We start from the raw sequence: 18185 nt of genomic DNA, 5'->3' as shown, positions 1-18185 counted from the left end.
AAGAGGAGAAACCAATCATCAATAGGCTTCCCAGGGCCCCTGCCCTGGACCTGTATCCAGTCACCTGTGCAGTGAATGAGAAGGGTGAGGAGGAGAGGAGACCAGGCCATGCTGGAGACTGTCCTGAGCGCTGCCTCCTGTGCCCACAGCTGAAGCAGAGCTTCCCCAAATCTCTCCCTGCCCCTCTTCATACTCTGAGAGTGGGAGGGTCCATCCATGCAAATCAGACCCCCAGCTTTCTAATCCCACCCTGGGCCCTGGGTCAGGCCCCTATGCCTGAGGATGTCAGGGGGTGGCAGGGGCGGAGCTGTGTGGTTCCAGGGGGTGGGGAGGATGCAGCTGTGAGCCCTGAGCAGAGGACACCAGGCAGGGCAGGTGGCTGGTTCTGCTCTGATCACCCCCAGTCTTCTCAGGAATGGTCTCCAAGCGCCCCCTGGTGTCCAGACCAAGACAAACCGTTGTGACCAGAGCCTCTAGAGACACCGCTGCCTCCCCGCTGTTCTGTCCACTGCCCCCTCTCAGGGCCAGGCCAGGAGGTGCTTGTGTCTTCTCCCTGTGATCTCAGGGCAGTTCTCCCACTTTACTGACCTCCTTAGAAGTGAATCTGTCTGTGGCGCTCTCACTGTTTCTTATAGAGGACTCAGGTGGTGACTACACAATGTCCTCATAGGTCAGAATCAAACCCAGACCAGGGACCGACTTTCATGGACTCACTTTCCCACGTGTGGGGACACCGTGTCCTCTCATGTGGCTCCTCCCTGGTGGCCAGAGCTCTCCCTCTGTGGATCCTACAGCACTGAGTAGAAGGGAAGCTCTTCTCTCTAGGATGCCCAGGGAACATTCCCAGAGGGTTATTCTGGTCAATCTTCATTCTCTACTTCCCCAGAATTGCAGTCATAGTCATCTGGATCTTGTGACCAGGCTGAACCGTGCCTCACATAAAGGACAAGGCTGCCCATGACCCCCTCCCTGCCCAGGAATGCCCTTCCTGGTGGATGCCCCATCAGCTCTTAGGGTGAGGGCAGAGTGAGGAGCAGGTCCACAGCTACCTCTCCCAGGTCAGCCACATCCTGGGGCCAGTATAATGTGGCCCATGTGATAAGAGGAAGGTCTCTGTCAAATAGTTGCTGAGCACGTATCTTTTGCTGGGCATAGAGCGCAGTGTTGGAAATGCCATGTTGATCTAGACAGCCTAATCCCTACCTTGTGCAGCTGCCCTGATGAAAACACAGGCATAGGAGGGGCACAGGAGTCCCCCCTTCCACCCTTTTAATCCCTGGGGCAGAGACCAGAGAAGTCCCTGCTGTGCTCCGGGATCTGAGAAGAGATCTCGACTAGGTGGCATCCTAGGGAAAGATGGAAGAAGGGAGTACAGGAGAATGAAGGGAATATGGGCATGACCTGAAGATTCCTGGGGTTCAGGTGAAGATGTACAGAAGTCCACGAAGTAGATACAAATGAATAACATTAGATAAATAACAGGATCTAGGAGAAGTGGACTCCCAGGAAGGAGCGACTGTGATTGAGAAAGGCACCCTGGCAGGGCAAGCCCTCAGAAATCCAAGAAGATGTACTTTTATTCCCCAAGTCCAGGAGCTTGTTCACTGGTTGGGCAGAAAAAGAGGAGATTCCACTTTAGGAGAGCCTGGATGGGAGGTGTGTGATGGGAATGTCCACATGTACAGGTATATTTCTAGATATTTCATACAAATGGGATCGTGTTAATTTTTAGATTGCTGTGAAAGAAGACATATTCAATGCTATCTTGCTATTATTCAAAAACACAGTGCATCTTCAGCAAAGAAAATTTGCCCCACAGGTGCTATCCTCATGGACTATTAGTACTGTGTTTTTAAAAGGCTTTCTTTACATTTTTTTTAACCATCATACTGCTTTTTCTTTTTTCAGAAATATGCATTCTGATTAAAATTGTTGATGTAATTTAATAATACATCTTTCTGAAAGTTATGCAATTACCTTTTTGACACATATACTCTGGACCTATCAGAGGTTATTCATTGAGAAGACCAAGAACATTCACTACCTGATGTATTCACGCTGTTGTTTCTGAGGAGTAAACTCTTGAAGCTCTGGAATTAATTTTCTTAGATCTTGGAGGAATTCCTAAGATGTAGTGAAACTTTTCTTTGCTAACCCTCCATTTATTTAAGAACCCTCCCATCTCTCTTTTTTGTGACAATGGCCTGTAGATACATGGTTGGCATCATTAGCTGCTGAGTGGAAAATGAGCCATGACAGGAAATGAGAACATAAGTGTGAGTATAGAATTTTGGAAATGAAATGGCTCTAGACCTGAGGAAATAACATGATATTATTGGGTATAGACAGCACTTTCTAGAAGGACACTGAGAAGAAGAATCTAAAGTTTGGGTAAAGTAGGAGAGCTCAGTTATGGCTTTTATAGTTTAACCGGCTTTTGAAGGGTCAGGGTCACAGCTGAGTAAAAGCCAGTTTGCCATTGACCCCAGACCCTGGAACCAGGACTGATGGAAGACTCTCAGCAGTGACACGGCTAACCTGGGGGAGCAGCCACCTTGAGATGAGAGCAGAAGGAGGCTCCCTGTGCAGTGTGGTGACAGAGTGGGAGGTGCAGGTGCTGTTCCCTGAGTCTGGTCCTCACTTGAAGAGGGACAGATGGAGGAGAGGTGCCGAGGTGATGGTGATCAGTGGCCTCTAGTGTGGCTTCTTGAACTACTACTGTTCTCCCTTTTTTTTCCTCTGGGCTTTGGAGGCCAACATGAGGATGTTTATCTGCTTTCTGTCTCTCCTGAGGCTGCCTGATTCTCCTATCAATGCCTCCTTGATGGGCATGGATGTGTTTTGGCATGGAATTGATCTGTGAAAGGAATATCACAAAGGTCAGGGATCCCATGATGGAATTTTTTGAGACAGAGACTCTCTTGTCTGTGTCCCAGCTCAGCTCTCAGTTTTCACAAGACAATACCCATTATGAACTAAAGATGAGGGTGGAGGGTACAGTGATTCACACAGTGGGGCTACTTAGGCAGAGCTCCTGCTTTTGCCTTTTCCTGTAGTGTCTGGATCCCAGATTTTCCAGCCCTGAGTTCAGTATGTAAGAGTCCCCAGCTGCAATATTAGGGACAGACAGTGTGTGGCCCAAACCCATCAGATATGCTCTCTGTTCACCATGATGCTGTCATGGGAGACGGCATGAATAATTTCCTCTGGTTGTCTTTAAGGCCGAGATTCCAGAGCAGCTGTTCAGGGAGGGCAGATGTTTCTCATTCTGGAACTTTTTCAGTGAGGATGGCATATGCTAAACTGGGGAGCCATTTTGTTTCCAAATAGGAATTCAGCCAGGGACAGGAGAGGTTATGGAGAGTTGACATGTCATATATCTCAGAGATATGTTTTCCTCTCCCGTTTGCCATGTGGGGAGGAAAAAGTCACGTGACACATTTGAACAAGGCTAGGGAGCTTTTGTCTAAGTTTTCATTGTGAGGATGAACTCAAGGCTTCCTGCAACCCCCTCTAACTTGAAGGACCCCACCCCCCACCAAACTGTGTGATCACTGTGCCCCGGTCAAAGACTAAGGCCGGCCTTGAGCCTCTCACCTGACCCAGGCTTCAGTCCCTCCTCCCCAGAAACCAGTACTGAATCTCACCGCTCTCTCCCAGTGACCTCAGCTGGTCCCACGGCCTTCACACTTGCAACCTCCTTGTCCATCTTCTCTGAAGCATCTGGAATTGTCTTCACACTCTTACCTCAGATTCTGTGTCCTCTTTGTCCAACCCTCTAATGGCTTCTCTACCCTCCCCCACCCAAGCTCTCCTCTCCTCGCTGTGCGATGCTGTCTTACTGCATCAATATTTTTACTTGATTGTCTTTTCCACAAGTCGGTGTGAGCTAGAATATTCTAGACTTATCTGTAAGCCTTCATCCATTTTGGTATCAGTACTGGGCTCTGCTACGAGGACATAAGTCTTAGATGTCAGTCTGGGAACTTCAGTCCTAACTAATTTCCTTGAAAGCCCCCAATTTCTTTGATCTGAGAGTGAGACTCAGCCTCCCCTCAATGCCTGAGTGGGCAACAGTCCTCTAAGAATCCTTATCTGAGGAAAATTATCTCTTCAAAGGAATTTTCTTATCCTATTCTTTTTCAAACTGCAACAGAAGAAAAAATGAGTAGATGGCTCAGGAGATCTGGTTCACCATCTGAGCCTCAGTTTATGCCACCGCTCCTCACTTTAGAAAGAGGGTCCTCACTATTTTCTGGTCCTGGAAACCTCTTCCACCTCCCTTCATCATCTGATGGAACTGCCTGGCTCTGCTGCCTAATAGAATTACTGGACCTCCCCTTGTTTTCTGTGGCTGCCTCCTTTGTAATTCTGTGGAAGGAGGAAGCCAGGGGGAGGCTGGGAGAGAGGAGAGAGGGGAGCCTTGGGTAGGCTTCTGATTTCTAACTCTTTCTTCTCCTCATTGGGGCACTGAGAGGCGATGGAAACAATGCCTGGGATGCAGCCCCTGGGCTGAGCAAGGTCCTCAAGTAGCCTTAAGCCCTCATCTGGCCATAGCTACAGTGAGGGGAGTGATAGGAGGAGGGTTAAGGAAGGAGTCCAGGTCTCGGGGAGCACATCGTCACCCTCTGGGCTCTAGTGAAGCTCAAAGGCCCACACCTCCCACTCCCTCCCCACACCATGGGTAGGCACAGGAAGGTCTGTGAAGACACAGCTGGATCTGCCACCTCAGCCCAGGATTTCAGTGCAGAAACCCTGTGATCCAAGCTGCAGGAGCAGGATGTTCTGATTCCTGGGGTCCCTGTTCCTGACTCTGAGGACAAAAGTGGTGGAGCCTCCACTCCTAGGAGGGCCCTGGCTGCCCCTAGGCACATGGGGGAAGCTGCAGCAGCAGAAGCTACAGGTCAGGCCTGAGCAGCAGCTGCAGGCACTCACCCTCCTGGCAGACGAGGAAGGGGGTTCTTGTCTCAGTTCCCCCTTGGCCTGGAGCACCATGTGAGCACTCAGACTGTTATCCCATGCAAAGCAGTAATAATCAACCTCGTCCTCAAGCTGGAGTCCAGTGATGCCCAGGGTGGTGGAGGTGCCAGACTGGGAGCCAGAGAATCGGTCAGGGACCCCTGAGGGTCGCTTATTAACATCATAGATGAGGAGCTTGGTGGCTGCTCCTGGGAGCTGCTGGTACCAGGACACATAATACCTCCTGAAGTTGGAGCTGCTTCCAGAGCAGGAGATGGTGACCCTCTGCCCTGGGGCCGCAGACACTGAGGGCGGCTGTGTCAGCACAGACTGGGCCCAGGACCCTGGAAGCGGGAGAGACACAGACATGGTGATTCTTCGTCTAGAGAGAGAAGGAGAAAGCAGGGCCTCATGGGCTTCCAGGACCCCTCCCCCGACCCTGTGTCTGGGCACCTGTGCAGTGAATGAGAAGGGTGAGGAGGAGAGGGGACCAGGTCATGATGAAGATTGTCCCGAGTCCTGCCTTCTGTGCTCACAGCTGAAGCAGAGCTTCCCCAAATCTCTGCTTTCCCCTTTTTATACTCTGAGAGAAGGAGGGTCTATTCATGCAAATCAGACCCTCCAGCTTTCTGATCCCACCCTGGGCCCTGGGTCAAGCTTCTCTGCCTGAGGATGTCAGGGAGTGGCAGGGGTGGGGCCGTGTGGTCCCAGGGGGTGGAGAGTTCACATCTATGAGCCCTAAGCATAGGGCACCAAGCAGGACAGTTGACGCTGGTCCTGCTCTCATCACACCCAGTCTTCTCAGGAATAGTACGCTGGCGCCCCTTTGTGTCCATTGTGTGACATTGTACACCACCATTATATGACAAGGTGACCAGAGCCTCTCAGAGACACCCCTCCCTCCCTGTTTTTTTGTCCACCGCCCTCTCCATCAGGGCCAGGCCACGCTGCCCCCTGAGTCTTTTTTACATGACCTCAGGCCAGACTTCACGTTCTCCTGGGTTCCTCAGGGGTGAATCTGTCCATGGCTCCCTGGCTGTTCACTGTATAGGACTCAGGTGGTGACTACACAAAGTCCTCTCATGTCAGAATGAAATCGAGAGCCCTGACCAGCCCCATGGACTCATTTCCTCAACTGTGGAGACACCGGGTTCGCTGCTCTCATGTCGCTCCTCCCTGGTGGCCAGAGCCCTCCTTCCTCTGTGGATTCTGCAGTGCTGGGTAGATAGGGAGCTCTTCCCTCCACGATGCGCGGGGTACATTCTCAGAGGTTATGCTGGTAAACCTTTGTTCCCTCTCTTCCTTGGCAGACTTGCAGTCACAGTCATCTGGATCCTGTGCCCAGGGATCTCACCCAGGAGTCTGTTCTCCATCACTGAATGCCAGTCTGCAGGAGATCCTGGCTTTGCAGTGTTTTGCTTAAGAGCAAAAAAGCAAATATGCTCAGTATTTGAAGATGGGAAGAATTAAAACTCTACCTTGTTTTGACCGGAATCTGTACTCAGGTGAGCCTGACACGTGGTAGCTCTTAGGATCCACCATTCCAACTGGGATGTTTAGGTAATAATATGGTTGAAATTCAGTAATGACTGTTTTGGGCATGTCTTAAAGATGATAGAAATGATTTATCTTTGATGTGTGATGACATCTAGAATATGATACATTAAAAACAATAAACTGAAGAAAAAGATAATCCTATTTATGAAAATGAAAAATGAAACAGATTGTATATGTGACTGCATGAGTTCTGGCATCATGCACCCTGGGATCATAATAAATATTTGTTTAGGGAATTTTAAGGGAATACAGAAAAACAGCAGGATGGTTATGTTAATATAAGTTGCAATACAGTAAGATTTTAAATGCTCCATTTAAACAGTGCAATAGTGAAATCTAATACTGACATTTAAATAAAACCAGTCCATATATGGAACTGAAATAAAATGTATGCTGTGTTTTGGGATCACATTTCAAGTGTGTCATTATTTTAAATGTTCCTTTTAGTGTGAGCCATGTTCCGTTACATAATTTTTATAGTTTTAAAAATGTGTTTGTTGTGTTTACATAACACATCAGGCATATGAAGTTTTATTTATTTCCAAGTAGAAACGAGCTATTAGATCTGGGCTTCGCTTCCTGTTTCCTTCTCATTGCTGTTTCTTTGGTGATACATAGGTGGTCACAGAGAATTTTGTTTTCCTTTCCTCCCACTTTAATGAACAGGGGGTCACTGAGGCTGAGCAGTGTCTCACATACAGGACAAGGCTGCCCATGGCCCCCTCCCTGCCCACGGACGCACTTCCTGGTGGATGCCCCACCAGCTCTTAGACTGAGGGCGGAGAGAAGAACAGGTGCACAGCTAAGGAACCTGGACACCCAGAGAACCCGGGAGGGACAACAGCTGGGACAGTGAACCCTGGAAAGAGGGCACTGACCATAGATTTTGTATGTGGTCCTCCTCAGGGACCCTCAGAGACAGAATAAAACCCCAGTACCTGTGTGTCTTGAGGGCCCAGGTCCTTCCAGGTCCTCCTTTCGTCACTGCTCTAGGCCCCGGGCCTCCTCTTCCTATGAGTCGCAATGGACAGTCTCCTCTTCAGGCTGTACCCTCCTTACCACATCTGACCCCACACCCATCTCCTCCTCCCCCATAAGCCATGCCCTGCTCACTTCCATTAGCATTTTTGCATCATTCTGGGTCTCAGCCTCCCCAAGGATGTCTCTGCAGGATATCCATGGTGCAGAGAGCTCAGCGCTTTGACAGGACAGCTGGGCCTGGGCCACCTGAGGCTGAGCATCTCTCTTGCTTCTCTTCTACACCAGCTCTAGGCCAAGCCAGATCCAGCCCTTTCAGAATGCTGAGCCCACGTTTTCTTAAGCATCCAACTTCCTCTCTCACATCTCTGGGTCCCACAGGCTGGACTCTCCTTTGCTGTCATCGCTCCCACAGTTTCAGAGCTCAGGAAATGGCCAGGATACCTGCACCAAAAGGAGGTGACACCTGTGGGACCAGGCCAAGGGTTCCTGGACTTCTGGGTCACACAGCCTGGATTCTTTCTTTTCTTCTTTTATTTTATTTATTTATTATTTATTTATTTATTTTGAGACGGAGTCTCGCTCTGTTGCCCAGGCTGGAGTGCAGTGTCGTGATCTCGGCTCATCACAACCTCTGCTTCCCGGGTTGAAGTGATTCTCCTGCCTCAGTCTCTCGAGTAGCTGGCATTACAAGCACCAGCCAACACGCCCAACTAGTTTTTGTATTTTTAGGAGAGGCAAGGTTTCACCATGTTGGCCAGGGTGGTCTCAAACTCCTGACCTAGGATGATCCACCCGCCTCAGCCTCCCAAGGTGATGGGATTACAGGCGTGAGCCGCCGTGCCCAGCCAGGCTGGATTGTTTCTTGTCATTTCCACCTCATCCCCACCCACCATGTGTGGGCAGCTTATTTTGCTTCTTGAATCAAACTGATTCTCTGTCCATAAAGGAGTTATTGTCACTGAACTCTTGCTCCGCTTTCAGTAACATAACCGACAGCAGAAGCCTTGGCATGAACTGGTGTTGGTCACAGGCAGGGATAAAGGAGGGACAGGCAGAGAGGATGAGTGGGGCGGATCTTCTCTCACTTCTCCATGGGACAGGAACCCTTGGTAACACAGAGTCAGGGTGCAGCTGTGTGACACTGATAACCAGCCTGTCCTCAGACTGGAGCCCAGAGGTGGTCTAGGAGGCTGTGTGAATAAACCCAGAGCAGGAGAATCAGGCTGGGACCCGTGAATCACCATCACTACTGTCCTAAGTCATAAACTTAGGGGCTGTCTCTGGGAGGCCTCCGTAGCCATTTCCATGGAAATGCCAATGTTTCTGCTGCTCCCCATGCAGAAAAAGGTGACATTGAGGTGGGGGCTCCTTAACAGTTTTCCGGGGAGGAGTCACTTGAAGCAAAGATTGGGCAGTTTCTGTACCCAGATATTCCACAGACTCACCACTAGACCCTGATTCAGTGTGAAGCTCCAATGGTGTTAGAGAGGAGAAGAGAACACAGTCAGGCCCTGAGCGATCAGGAAACCCACGCTCAGCAGTCCCCGTGGTCCTGAGTGGGATGAGCTGCAGGAAAGTCACATCCCCGCGAACTACTTCCCCCATGGCCAAGGAGCAGCCTCAGCCTTGTCTCAGCTATGGCGGAGCCTCCCCTTGACTCTCTCATATCCTACATAGAGGTTTACTGGGCTCAGGCCCCCAGTTACCTTCAGACCTAACCCCATCTCCTGACATTTCCACTGAAATGCAGGTGCCCAGGACTGAGCCAGATCAGCTCTGTATCTGGAATTCCTCCCTGACCTGTGTCCTCAGGCAGCATTTCATATTTGAGTGGCTTGTTCCTGGGACACAGCAAACCTCAGATATCCCTGAGAACAGACAACTGGGGATGGAAGGGGAGGTCTCTGCTTGTACGCCGGAAGAGCAGAGTCCATGCTGCAGGCCACTGTTCACCTGCTACCATGTCCCCAGGCTCTGACCATGCTGTGAACTAGGAAAGCCTCATTTTGCTTCTTTCAAAACAAAAGCCCAGCTCCACAGGCACTGGTGTCAGCACATATGGACACGCAGCCAACGCTTCAGGGTCATCAGCTGCTTTGATTTTGTTTTGTTTTACTGAGATTTCAGAAGGATGGATGGGAAATTGAGAGAAGAGCCTTTAGCAACTGGAAAGTACATCCAAATGTAGTTTGTGCCTAGGCCGGTTATTTTAAAATTTAAAAATTGCTTGAGCAAGACCCAGAGCAGGGTGAGATTTTGTCCCACTTCCCCATCTGTGTGTGTCACTGTGAGGACCGCTGCTGCGCCCAATGGCACAATAATAGTCAGCCTCATCTTCAGACTGGAGCCCAGAGATGCGTAAAATCCCTGTGTTCGCTGAAGCATCTTTGGATCCAGAGAAGCGACTGGGGACTCCAGAGCCCTGGTGCTTATCTGAGTCTGATTTATACTTCAGAAGATACCGGGGAGGACTCCCTGGCTTCTGCTGGTACCAGTGTATAGTGTAGTCACCAACATTGATGCCACCGCTGAAGGTGCAGGTGAGACTGGCTGATGCTCCAGGAGATGCTGAGAGGGAGGCCGGCTGAGTCAGCACAGGCTGGGAGAGGGAACCTGCAAACACAGACATTCATGGGTGCTAAGGCAGAAACCAGGGTCAAGTTTTTCAGGGATCTTTGCCAGAAGAGTCAGAATCAGGCTGGGTGACTGGCCCTTGTCTCTGAGGTCTTTTCCTACCTGTGCAGTGAGAGAGGAGCAGGAGGAGGAGAGGAGTCCAGGCCATGGTGGACACAGCCTCTTACCCCGCAGTGGGGCTGGGCTGCCCCAGGCTTCCTTTTCTTCCCACCCTCTGCAGAGGAGGGGCTGCTCATGCAAATGTGTTTCCACCCAGGGACTGCCCAGCCCCTCCCTGAGCCCTGGGAATGGAGCTCAACTGGCTCTGCAGACTGAGAAGGAGGAAGATTTACTTTTCTTTTTCCAAGGCCCTGGGAGGAAGCACCTGTTGAGACCATACACAGTTTCCTGCTCAGGGAACTCTGCCAGGCCAGAGGGGACCCAGCTGCTGAGTCCCCATCAGTGAGCACAGGGCCCAGCTCCCAGGCCTGAATTTCTTTGATTGAATGGTCCTTACTGAGCAGCCGTGTAGCAACAACAGGGCAGCCTCACAGTATCCGACACTGGTCCCAGGACACGCACTTTCCCATGGCTCAGAGACCTCAGAACCCCGCCGGTCTCCGCAGCTCTCCAGTCACTGTCTATATTCACACATCCATGGTCTGATTCCTAGACACTGCTTCTCTCATCCTATTCATTATTACTGTGATTTCTCACATCCAGAAGCAGTCTTGGTGTGTGGGATGTGTAGACCTGTACATACATAACTTTTAAAGGTGTCAGCACCCCAAAAGGGCATTTTAGAAAAATCTATTTGCCGCATGTGCCATCAGAGTGGGCATCATGGAAAATGGGTCAGCTAAGGAGCCAGGTCGAAGGGCAGCTAGGGGCTGTTCAAAAAGACAGTGAATAATGAAAACTTTCCAGGAAAAATAAAGGATCCGAAACACGTTAAAGGCAGCAATTCAGCAAAAGTCATATTTACAACTGTTTCCTACATTTTATAAAGATTTGACTCAATTTTGTGGTACAGGAAAACTAATAGATTTGCTAGACTTACCTTTGCCAGTGAGCAGTGTGACATATTACACTATTTTATGAAATTAGCCGTTATCTCCCTAAGTAAAACATCATTTTCTGCACAGTGGTGTCATATTTTTTGGTCAAGAAATTGTTCTAGCTGTTATACAAATTGTATTGTGATATTACCACTTGTATTTTTTTACTAGGTGTTTTCGGTTAATTAGAAAGATCAGTATGTATTATACCCACAAAGCTCTCTTGCAAATGAGTTGAATGTCTGAGGAGACAAAGGCAGAGACCACCACTTCTCAGTGTAGCCACATCTACTCTTGTGCTAACTGTGCAAATGACCCTGGGATTTCTAGACTCACAAGGTGTTTAGTGAATAATCTAGAATCAGGATCAGTCACTTTTCTCAGACACTCTCTCCTCAAGGCATTTGGAGACATCCCTCTCATTCAGATGGGGCAGGCAGGGCACTCCCTGGCTAAAGACCCTTAAGTAACTCCCCATTGTTATTATAAAACCTGAACCCTGAGGTCTCAGCCCCCTGTCCTTCACACTGTGGCCCCTGCACACCCCCACAGCCCAACTCACAGCCCCTGCCCTTGCTTTTAGGGCTCTAGGCTCACTCACTTGTCTTTCCTGGGAAAACCTGAGCTGTCTTTTCCACATTCGCCACACCAGCTTCTCCTCTGCCTGCTGGAGAAGATGGGCTCCTACTTGAAGTCACTGTGTAAGCTTACATTTTGTCCACATTGTACACCTGTTAAAAGCAGAACATAAACATCTCATCACAAGCAAGGATAATTTCAATACTGGTTAGCATGGAAACTTTTGAGTCATACAAATATACAGAGAGTTTTCTAACGAATTGTTTGTGCCCATGAGCCAACTTTGACCATCATCAATGTAGTTCATCTTGTTTAATTTTTCAACCCATTTTACCCATCCACTTACTCCCTCGCTGGATGATTTTTACAACAGATCAACGAAGCAGTATCATATCATTGGTACATAAATTAACAAATATATGCATTTGAAGTGTTCTGTAATTCTTGTACATTAAAGCAACAGATTCCAAGGACTCTCACATTAATAGATTTGTCTTTTATTCCTTTATGTTTAAAATTAATTTATTGTAATAATTGGGAGACTGAAGGAAGTGCAATGAATGCTACGATTTGCAGATGCAGGACTCACAGCATTGCATATTGGATTAGAATAAAGTACAGATGGGCACCTACAATCATAATTATTTAATGGCTTTACCCACTCCTCCTAGTGCAGAAATATCTCTTCTGTGGACACAGAGCTCATAAACCCATCATTCTTCCTTCAAGAATTTCCCCATCAAAGTCTATTATGGGACTTGGGACTGATGAGTTGAATGTTTGAATTGCATTGATCGTATGGTTGATAGAAAGCTCTGTAATTAACTTTGTGTTGAAGGATATCTAATGTAAAACTTCTTAGCTATATAAATATTGCTAGATATTTTCCCAACTCACCCATGTTCTGCAGTTTATTTGCTCTTGAGAGATTTTGTCCCCAGAATTTGCTTCATCATCTACTTACTTCCTGTGGTTTTTTAAGCAGGACTGGGAAAGCCCATCACGCCCTCTCCACTTTCTCCACATGAACCCATGGGATCCAGCATATGTGGATCCATGGGAATCAGACCATAAATGAGTGAACAGATGCTGTGATTGGCAGCTGCAGAGACCAGCTGAGCTCTCAAGTCTCTGGGCCATGGGAGGTATGTGTGATATCTATGTATTTGCATATCCATATCCTTCTCCTGATAACCAAATCCAAAGACAAAACTTCATACTTAATATCTTCTTTTGAATGAACTTGGAATTTCAAACACAAAATATCCAGAATTTTTTTTAAAATTATTATATTGATCTCAGATCTGTACGTCTTTTGGGGATTCCAGTATAGGAGAACTCACATATTTAACAAACATGTATTGAGTCTGTCCTTAGTGCCAGGCAGTGTTTTGGGCTCTGTAGCTACAGCAATGACAAGACAGAAAACAAGAGCAAGAATAAACAATCACATGGAGGTTGGATCTCAGCAGGGGAAAACCTTGAATAGAGTCACTAATTGTAAAGAAACATTTTCATGTGGCTGACCCCACCCTGACAAGTTCATCACTCTAGGGATCTGAAGCCCATTGCTGACAGCTGAGAGACATGCATTTCTATAATTCTGAAGAATGGATTGACTTGTTCAAAAGTTGATGATGTTATTTGAATACATGTTTTATATATAATCCTGCTTCAAGAGAATGAGGTCAATCTCCCTGGCCTCACAAATGGCTGGGGTCTTACTGTAGGGCAGAAATAAAACAGAACCTTCTCATCACCCAGAAGAATTCCTAAGGGGAACCAGACAACTGAGTATGAGGAGGGAACTTCAATATCAGATAACCTCCCTACCGCTCTGTTTGTGATGGAGACAGAGCAGCAGACACTACAGGACCGGAAGCCTGCCCCGAAGGAGGCAGGGATGAAAGGAGGTAAAGAGAAGGGTGGGTAAAAATGCCTGGGAGGGGGCTGGACAAACTGCAAATTAGCGTACCCTCAAATCATGTGTAAAACCAAAAAAAAAGCACAAAGGTTTGATCACCTTTGCAGAAATATTGAGAACAAAAATGAAAGAATGCATCCCAATGAAGAAATGTACTGATTTTGATTGTTTGAGATGAGATAGCTGGGAAGTGAATTTGGTGGTTTTTAATAGTTTTATTTTATATAATAGGCATGTCTTGCTTTGAAAGTAACTCAATAAAACAAACTTTGGAAATATACAAAACGAATAGTTTCTTCCCTTTGCTCTTAGCTCAGAAAGCCCATACTTTGAAGATGCTTCTTTCTGGAGGAAATCCATTTAGACTCAGCCTTTAGATCTGATCCAGCTGTTAATGTTCTCTTTGGAATATAAAACAATTAACTCTTCTTTATTTTTTTTCTGGATCCAGTTACTCTCAAATCATTCTTACATTTCCTACACTTCAGGGCTTAAGCAGAAATAGGAATCAATTCAAATCCTTCCCTTCCCCTTTCTATGGCTGGTCCACATGGAAGCTGCCATGAGAGCTGGCGTGTCTGATCATGTGATCTCCACATCACAAGGGCCTAGGGAGGTTTATGTCTTGGTTCCTCTTTGAGTCTGTCACTGTGCTGAGCACCACTATAGTGCAGCCAGCAGTAATACTCAGCCTCGTCCTCGGGCTGTGCACCGGACAGTGTCAGGGCAGCTTTACCCCCAAGGAGGGAGCCTGAGAACTGGGCAGGGGTCCAGGAGAGTTTGTTGCTTGTATCATAAATCAGTGTTCTAGGGGCTTGGCCAGGCTTCTGCTGGAACCAGTAGGGATAATGACTCCCAGTGACTGCTCCAGCACTGGAGCCACAAGTGAGAGTGACTGTCCCTCCTGGGGACACAGTCAGTGAGGGCTCCTGAGTCACTACAGCCTGAGAATTGGACCCTGAAACAAAAAAACAGACACATGTTAGAAATTAGAAAGGGAGACACAAGGATCCTTCCAAAGGCTGGTATTTGAAATCTCTCTTAACCTGGGCAGCAAGTGAGGAGGAACTGGAGGAGGAGCAGAGTCCAGGCCATGGTGCTGATATTGGAAGGGATCCCTGGCTCCAGAACTGGGGCTGGATTCTGATGGCTCTTTATCTCCTATTGAGCTCTCGACAGGGAGGGGGTGTGTTGTGTGCTACTTTATGCAAATCTTTACTGCCTTTACCACCACCTAGATCCACAGCCCTGAGAGCAGCTACCCTATAAGGGGCCAGCCCAGGGTGGCTGTGTGCTGTGGATTTGCCCTGTGGGAGGAAGCAGCTGCTCTAACATTTACATGAGTCAGTGAGCAACTGTGCAGGGTTCATTCAGTTTGAACCTCTTAAGCTTCTTATAATCCAAGAGACCCCGACCGCCCCCTGGTGGCTTTCCTGGACTGAGAATGCGTGGTCTTTCACTTGTTTAGCACATTAATTTTTATCTTTGGACATCGCCACAATATTTACGAGGCTAATTCACACCCACTACTTGTCTATTCTTTGCTCATTCCCATTTGTACTACTTTCTCTTGCTGTAGCTGAAATCCTGCCCCCGTGACTGTAATTCGATTTTAGTGCTACATGGTGTTCATTATTATCTGAATGGTTTGAATGACTAAATAATTGTTTTAATGACCTACTGACTCTTTGAAGCTATTTGTGTGGAGCCTCATATTGGATAAACAGCTCGTTTAAGTGAGAATTTTTTAAATAATTTACTTTAGAGAATTTTTAAAAAGAAAATGACCAAAGGTTAAAGGTTGAAGTTTCATTGTCAATTCAGTGGAAACTCAAGTGAACCATGAGGATGATCATCAAGGTCTACATAACAACCCCACTCTCACCCACCCCATCACTCAAAAATTTTCTGGACACCAAGCCTGGGTGAGCTTTGCTGGTTGGCGATGTTTCCTACATAGAATCACACATTGTTGCCAGCAGAATGCAGCATCGTCTATTACTCCACTGGGAGAGGACAACTGGATGCTTGTGCTTTGAATTGTCCTGAACTCTGCTCATGTGTCTCTTCCCTTGAATTATTTTAATCTGTATTATTTCACTGTAGAAAAAATCATATTAATGAATGTCACAGTTTTCAGTGAGTTATGTGAGTCCTTCCAGGGAATCATAAGAAGCGAAGGGCTGTTGTTAGCCCTTATCTTACAATCAGCTTCAGAATTGAGAGTGCTCTTGGGAATCTTCAGTCCTCCCAGGTTCCAATCTCACATTATTCTTTTTTTTTAACTTCAAAACAAATTTTATTTAGGAAGAGTTTTTCATTTTGTTAATGATGCAAGCAAACTTCTTTCACAATTACACTTCTAGAAATCTAATAGTTTCAGAGATCTAAGTCTTCAAAGGTATGTTTTAAAATTAATAACAAAACCAAACCCATACCAAAAGGACATCACTTTTTGGTTTGGAAGGGACAGTCATTGATTTCAAGTGTTCTCAGAAACGGGCTCACCACTTCCTTGGAAAATAGATAGCATGGAATCAGTGCCCACAGATGGAAATGTCTTTAAATATGTTAGTTATTTGGACAAGATTATTCACTCCTTAGAAAATACAGTAAGATAAAAAGTGCCAGCTGGCAAGGTATGCAGTCCAGAGGGATTACAAGATGTTGGGATCAGTAGCTGTTGGCTTATCGCACAGAATATAAGAGCAGGAAGTGGAAGTGGAAGAAAAATGATGATGAGCAGGGCATCTCTCACAGTCTTATTCAGCCTTTTAACTTGCTAAGTGGATAGGCTATATTCTGTAGAATCTTTGAGAGAACATTTGAGATAGTTCAAAAACAACAACAAAAGCCATCTAGTATTATTCCCCAGAAATCCATACTTGAGAAGAAAGAGGGAACTATTCAGGGTTCCCATGGAGGACTGTGCCTCCCATCCACTTCTGTCTCCTGGAGACAGACATCAGCCAGAGTGTCCTCTACCACAGCATCCCAGTCTATGTCCCTAATAGGGGAGTAAGTGAGATCCTTTCAAGGATACTTGCAGGACAGCCCAAAGTTAATGCAAACCATGCAACTGTTTTCCCGGGAGAAGGCTGGAAACCAACCCCCTCAAAAATATCTTTTTAAACAACATCTTAATTGACACCATTTTTATAAATTATTATTTTACTGTGCAGAATCTGTTTTAGGCTCTTCTGTGCTTTAGCCAAAAAGTCTTTTTTCTCAAAATACAAATAATTCTTGAACTTTTCAAAGTCTTATCTTTGTAAGTATCAGACAATAACTTGGCTGTCTCTGTGTTTTCAGGAAGATTAATATAAAATCCCAGGACCTGTCCTCATCCATAGCTAGAAGAGTATTATTTGCCAGCGGACTGGTGGAACTTGGTTCCTTTTTGCTCTGCCAAGAATAGTTAAAATTATCATAACCTAAGGGAGATTGATGGTTACCTTAGGGCTGAAACCAGCCCCATTGGCAGTGGTGTCTGGTGACAACTCATCCTTGGTGATTTCAAAGTACCAGGTCCCTTTCCATATCCCATGAGAGGCCTGCATCCTAGAGTAGCCCTTCTTCCCAACTGCAGTCAGCCAGCTGGTCATTGGACATCTTTACCTGGGGAGCTTAATCATGTTAGGCTAACAAAACCTGTTCACAGAAGCAGGCTCTGTAGAGGTCTCCAGGAATAAGTTATCCTGCCTGGAAGTCTTCAACCTTCTGAGGACCAAGGGTGTGTGGATCAGGCTCAGTCAGAATATACCAGTAGCCATCTTTGTTAAGTGGGTGTTTTAAAAGGTGTAAGGGGCAAGGCACTGAGCAGAAAACAAAGGGTCCCTCTGGGCCTTCTTGGTGTTCTCTGAGATCTCATCCTGCTGTTTGCACTGAGTGTCTCTTCCTCTTTTCTGCTGCTTCCTGTTCAGTTCCCCCATTCAGATTCCCACTCATAGACAGGGCACTGCTTTGCTTTTGGTTGTCATAAACAGGATCAGTTTTACCAAGGTCCTGATCCAAAAGTTCACATCTTGGGCGATCTTCTTTCAGGTCTTTACTCCTTGGATCCAGGTGTTTCTTTACCAAGAATAAATCTCTTTCTTTACTCATTGTTTTAACAATGTTATTCAGCCTAGTCATTTCCCCAGGTGTCTAAATGGTCATTATGCATCAAGAAATGGTGTAATATTCGTCTTGTGTTGGGGACTTCCATGCCAGGTTGACCAAAGCACTAAAGGACATTTCCTTCATGTTTGCTTGCTTCTGGATGAAATATGCCACTATCATGACGTACATTGCAATGAAAACTGTAGTTGGTCATGAAAGGTAGACAGGATGACTTATCTTTGCCAGATATATCAACTATGAACCATTTTCATAGGATAGCAGATGCCCCTCTCCAGCTTGAGAGGCTGCTACCACTACTGCCAGCTTCATCTCCCTTTCTTTGGTCCTTGTTGCACTACTGGCTGCTCCTGGACTGGGTCAGGCACCCACCGCTACCATCATGGCCACTCCCA

General features: G+C 46.9%; 1 pseudogene and 3 gene segments (V, D, J or C); all 4 read right to left on the bottom strand.

The window, feature by feature from the left end:
* LOC103888259 overlaps nucleotides 1–201 on the bottom strand; it is a 641220-nt gene extending 641019 nt beyond the window's left edge. Inside the window, 1 exon segment of the V gene segment in view lies at nucleotides 65–201. Coding sequence covers nucleotides 65–191 — 127 coding nt within the window.
* Nucleotides 202–4466: 4265 nt separating this feature from the next.
* Nucleotides 4467–5544, bottom strand: LOC116270685. The segment is given in 2 exon segments: nucleotides 4467–5303; nucleotides 5413–5544. Coding segments are annotated over 2 exon segments (621 nt in total).
* Nucleotides 5545–13849: 8305 nt separating this feature from the next.
* On the bottom strand, nucleotides 13850–14851 carry LOC116270687. The segment is given in 2 exon segments: nucleotides 13850–14629; nucleotides 14718–14851. Coding segments are annotated over 2 exon segments (399 nt in total).
* Nucleotides 14852–15553: 702 nt separating this feature from the next.
* LOC110740609 lies at nucleotides 15554–17979 on the bottom strand (annotated as a pseudogene).
* Nucleotides 17980–18185: the final 206 nt, after the last annotated feature.

Source organism: Papio anubis, chromosome 16, assembly GCF_008728515.1.
Source record: "Papio anubis isolate 15944 chromosome 16, Panubis1.0, whole genome shotgun sequence".
NCBI lineage: Eukaryota > Metazoa > Chordata > Mammalia > Primates > Cercopithecidae > Papio > Papio anubis.
This window is presented reverse-complemented; position numbering and strand designations above follow the sequence as displayed.